At 53.6% G+C, this 5,109-nt stretch overlaps 1 protein-coding gene across 1 annotated transcript in view; it reads left to right on the plus strand.

Annotated features, from left to right (window-relative positions):
• The first annotated feature begins 2,791 nt into the window (after positions 1-2,791).
• NXN (nucleoredoxin) overlaps positions 2,792-5,109 on the plus strand; it is a 166,942-nt gene continuing 164,624 nt past the window's right edge. Inside the window, exon 1 of the mRNA XM_039253288.1 lies at positions 2,792-3,243. Coding sequence (XP_039109219.1) covers positions 2,878-3,243 — 366 coding nt within the window. The 5' untranslated portion in view covers positions 2,792-2,877. The remainder of the gene's footprint in view (positions 3,244-5,109) is intronic.

Genomic DNA, 5,109 nt, shown 5'->3' on the forward strand with positions numbered 1-5,109 from the left:
ACAATAATAATTTTCAGAGTAGCCAGTCAACTCATATAATGTAACTAGCTAAGTACCGGTAGGGACATTATCTTTAAGTGGGTCTCTTGAACTGCATAAGCAGAGAGAGTGCTTTTCATAAGCCAAAGGATGTTGGCTATTCTTTACAGGAAGCCAAATGAGTCTCCTTGGGCTTCTTCTTGTAACAAACACGCACTAGAATTATGATTTTGGAATCATTTCCATTGCAAATCCCCTCTTTCCACACCCCTTTAAAAGGCAGCTGTGATATTTGGCTTCTAACCAAAGCCTGCTGCACCAACAATTCTCTAAATTTTATTTATATTTCATGTGCAGTATGCTCAAACTCTCACTTTCCCAGGTGCCAGATGCTGGTTTGGATATACTCCAGTGGAAAGTGCTTTCCTGTGAAATAATAAAAGTAAAAGGCTGAACAAGCTGCCTCTTTATATCAGACTTGCACCAAGTGGACCAAAGTTAAGTATGCTAATAATGACTTCACTCTTTTCCCAACGTGGCAATCCCCCGAATTCCCATTTCACCTACCTCCCCACCTTTGGCTTCCATAGGATGTAAATGCTTATTTATAGTCCTTTTATATCTCTTCAGTGCTCATTTGAAAATGTCAGAACGTAGGATCTATCTTTCTCACACGATTTCAATGGTGCCTAATTTAACCCACCAACGAGTATTTCAAATATAATTTGGATGAGAAGACAAAGCATTTTAACTGCCTTTGGGGATTTTTTCCCCCTTTTGAAAAAGTAATCTCTATGTCCAACGTGGGACTTGAGTGAGATCAAAAGTCGTGGGGGTCTATCAACTAAGCCATTTAGGCACCCCTGCTTTCAGGAATAAATTTTTTTTTAAATATTTATTTATTCTTGAGAGAGAGAGAGAGGGAGAGAGAGTGCGCACGAGCAGGGGAGGGGCAGACAGAAAGGGAGACACAGAATCTGAAGCAGGCTCCAGGTGAGCTGGCAGCACTGAGCCAGATGCAGGGCTCAAACTCACAAGCCATGAGCTCATGACCTGAGCCGAAGTTGGATGCTTAACTGACTGAGCCACCCAGGCGCCCCTGCTTTCAGGATTTTTAAAGGTATATGATAACTTAATGTCTGTTATGTTCATAGCTTTAATAAACTTTCACTAAAAAGTGATGCTTTATTTGTGTTTTAAGACTGTCCCTGCAGTGGCACAAAATTTTGGCATGACACTTTAAGACTTCCCTCAGAATTTGCCTTTTGTGATAGGATTCTTGCCTGTTTAAAGGCAGTCTTCAATCCAAAGATCCTTCTCCTGAAATGAGCAGCTCTATTAAAGGATACTAAGAAAGCGGTTGTAATTTTTAGGATTGCCAATCCACTGTAGGCTCCCACCTCCACCTCCTCCATCAGTTTGTGTGGTTAACACTTCAGTGAGCTGAAAATCGGCACGATTCCTTATTCTAGCCTCGAAAAATTGAGAACCTTAGGCATGAAAATTTGTGCCAAAATCTTGTGATGATACTGAGGCTTAAATGAACTCTTGTAAAGTGTGCTATGGTGTGTATGTGTGTGTGTCTGTGTGTGTGGAAAGCCGCTATAAAATAACAGAAATAACTTTGCTTGCTTGCCAGTATCTCTTCACATACTGGGCTCCGGCAGATCTAATTTTTTTCACTCTTCCCATTAGATGGCGGTAGATCCCCAAGAAATAACTTGCAAAGGCCTGGCGGAGGGGACGTCTTTTCCTTTCACGGGGTTGCTGGTAGCGGAGCACACACACTGAAGGTCCTGTCCTATTGCGGGTTGGCACGGTATGCATTTTTTTCGTGTGTGTGTGTGTGTGTGTGTGTGAGAGAGAGAGAGAGAGAGAGAGAGAAAGAGAGAGAGGGAGAGAGAGGCGGGAAGTCTTGCCACAGACCACCTGTTCAATCTCAGCGTAGGGTAGCATCTTGCCAGCTGGCCAAAAAAAAAAAAAAAATTCCTAGAATTTTTCTTAACTATCAGCAGCGTTGATAGAAGCTGTGGAACCGATTCAGGAGCGCAGCCAGCATCGATTGAAAGCTGCTGCGGCGTCTGTCGCGTACCCTTGCGGGGATGGAAGAGAGCCACTCGCGGCGACCTGGGGACTGAACTTCCCACAGCGGACCCGCCACTCGCCGGTCTCCTGGACTCTCCCACGCGTGCCTAGCTGCCGGCGAACAGCGAGAGGTGGCGTCCTCCAGGCCTCTTAAGCAGACAACACGTACACAAAACACACGGCAGAGAAATCCGCGCGAGCAAGCCCCAGGCTGGTGAAGCGGTGATTGTGTTTAGATGCTGAGTCCCGTAAGCAGTGCGAGGGGGGGTACGAAATGGCCGGTTAGGCCTTGCGCGGAGACAGGGAGAGCGAGCGAGCGAGCGAGGGAGAGAGAGCACTCGGGTGGGGCGGGCTGTGGGAATGTCTGGAGAAGTCCGGAGAGAATGGAGAGTTCGGAGGGCGGGGGCCCAGGCCCGCTCCGCGCGGACTGCAGCCTCGGAGAGGCGGGCTCGGCGGACCCCTCTCCTCTCGGCACTTAGCGCGCGGCGTGCCCTCAGAGGGGGGCGTTTCCGGCCCGCCTTCTCGCCGGGGCTCTTTCCCGAGCAGCTCGGCCACGCGGTGGAAGCCCGCGCCGGCTCGCCCGCGGCGGCGGATTGGGGCCCAGAGCGCGGCCCGGGACGGCCACGGAGGGGGCGGGCCGGGGGCGGGCCGGAGGGGGGCGGGCGGGGGGCGGGCCTGGTGGGCGGGGCTCTCCTCTGCCCCGCGCCCGCCGCCCGCCTCAGCCGTCGCCGCCGCCTCCGCCCGCCGCGAGGACCGAGGGAGCGGGGTCGCCGCCGCCAGCTCGCCCGCGTGCCCGGGCTGCGGTGGGCCAGGATGTCGGGCTTCCTGGAGGAGCTGCTCGGCGAGAAGCTGGTGACGGGTGGCGGCGAGGAGGTGGACGTGCACTCGCTGGGCGCCCGCGGCATCTCGCTGCTCGGGCTCTACTTCGGCTGCAGCCTGAGCGCCCCCTGCGCGCAGCTCAGCGGCAGCCTGGCCGCCTTCTACGGCCGCCTGCGGGGGGACGCCGCGGCGGGGCCCGGGGCCGGGCCGGGGCCGGGGGCCGGGGCGGCCGCGGAGCCCGAGCAGCGGCGCCGCCTGGAGATCGTCTTCGTGTCCTCGGACCAGGACCAGCGGCAGTGGCAGGACTTCGTGCGGGACATGCCTTGGCTGGCGCTGCCCTACAAGGAGAAGCACAGGAAGGTGAGCGGCGCGGGCCTCGTCGGCGCCCCTGGCCTGGGTGCGCAGCCCGCGCGTTCGGGGCAGCGGGGTGCTCGCCGGCCCCACCCGCGCACCCATGCGGCTCCTAGGCCCGGCTCCTGTATCTTTGCACACGCTTCCCCTCGTGCCCCTCAGTGTCGCCTTCCTCTGTCTCTGCCCGCCCCCGTCCGAGGACCCCGCCGGGTTGGGGCTCCCGTGGCAACTCTTCGGTGCGGGTGCCAGGCCGCGCCCGCGGGGGAAGTTTGACACCCTCCGGCCCCCGACCCCGGCTTGCGTCCGGAGGAGCCTAGAGCCAGATACCCACACGTCGGGAGCCTCGCCTAGGGGGTGGCTGCGCCGGGGGTCCCGACCCCATGACCCCCACTCTTCGCCGTGGGCACGGGGAGGGGCTGCTTCCTTCCCTCAGTCTCCAGACTCCCGGCGGATACCTGTAGTGGTGGGGGGGGGGTAGGGGGGTGGCGCTCGCCCCCTACCCATAATGCCCAAACCAGGAAGTTTCCTCTCTCCGAGAGAAATCTGCTTTTCAGGGGACCCCTCCCCCCGTGACCCAGGACTCCCGGGGCCAGGCCGCCCCGCGCCCCGGAGAGGCAGCCTCTGACCGCGGCTTTGGGTGAGAAGGGCTCTCAGTTCTCTCCCCTCCTCCGTCCCTCCGCCCCCGCGGGCTCGACTAGTGGCCACCGGGGAGCTTTTCATTGTCTGCCTGTCCAGCAGTGCTCCCCAGATGCCTCCCAGGCGCAGGAACAGACCTGTCTTTGCAGCTCTTAGTTGCTTGCTCGGTGGGCCACTGTCGTCTTGGCACACTTCGAATTAAATGCTGAACTGATCCCTTAGGTTAACTGGTAAAACGAGGCTTTGGGGAAATTTATACTTCGCTGTCAACTGCTCATTCCTACCATTTTGCTGCTGAAATTAGTTTGGGTTTTTGAGTGCGTCTGTTGGATGAAGCTGTCTGTTTTAATAAAATGAATTCAGGAAATCTTGTCATAAATCGAAGCAGGAGAAGTTTTGGAGCGCTCTTGCTTAATTTGTATGCCTGGTGCAGCGTGTGAATCCGGCACCTTCCCTTTCTGAGGAGAATCTTAGTTTATGGAGTGGACAGTGAGAAGGGCTGCTCTGGGGGTGTGGAGGCGCCTCTGGGGAGGATGGTAACGGCCTGCCATGTGTTTCTTTTATGTGTACAGAGCCTTGTTGAGAAGCATGATTTAGATTTAGTAAGACCAAAAGGCTTATACTGTGACCCCAGATGTCTGGAGTAAATCATCTCCAAGCAAATGTAAGGTACAGATTTAGGATTTAAAGTCTGAAATACAGTTTCACAGATACCGTTTGTAAATTTCACATTGGGAAAACATGAGCTCACTAACCACACAGAGGCACAACTGGGCATTTTAACCACTTTTTAGGTGATCGTGCTCATATTTGGTTGATACACTTGGTAGTGCGTGATTATGAATGGCCAGTCCTTTCTTGCTTTAAAAATATGGGAATTCTTTGTTTTCCTTGGTGGTGGTTTTTATGATCCTTTTGCGGGAGGAGTAATATTCAGAAAGTGATTTACCAAAAAAACTTTTTATTGTCGTGGCAAGTTTCTGTTGTATATCAGTCTGTGTAAAATACCGTCCTTATTGAGCAACATACATGGCTTCTAGCTTTTGTAAACATGATAGGAAACTGTCACAGCCCTAAGGCCTATTGTATTTTTTCACAGTGGAGGAAGCAGATTTGCTGGATGGCAAAACCATGGAGCAGATTGTGATGTTTTCCAAATACTTAAAGCTTTTTCTTTTTTTAAGTTTTTTTTTTAAATGTTTTATTTATTTCTAGGAGAGAGAGAGAGACAGTGTGAGC

The sequence above is a fragment of the Hyaena hyaena genome, unplaced genomic scaffold, assembly GCF_003009895.1.
Source record: "Hyaena hyaena isolate Hyena2069 unplaced genomic scaffold, ASM300989v1 scaffold_10, whole genome shotgun sequence".
NCBI classification, from domain to species: Eukaryota; Metazoa; Chordata; class Mammalia; order Carnivora; family Hyaenidae; genus Hyaena; species Hyaena hyaena.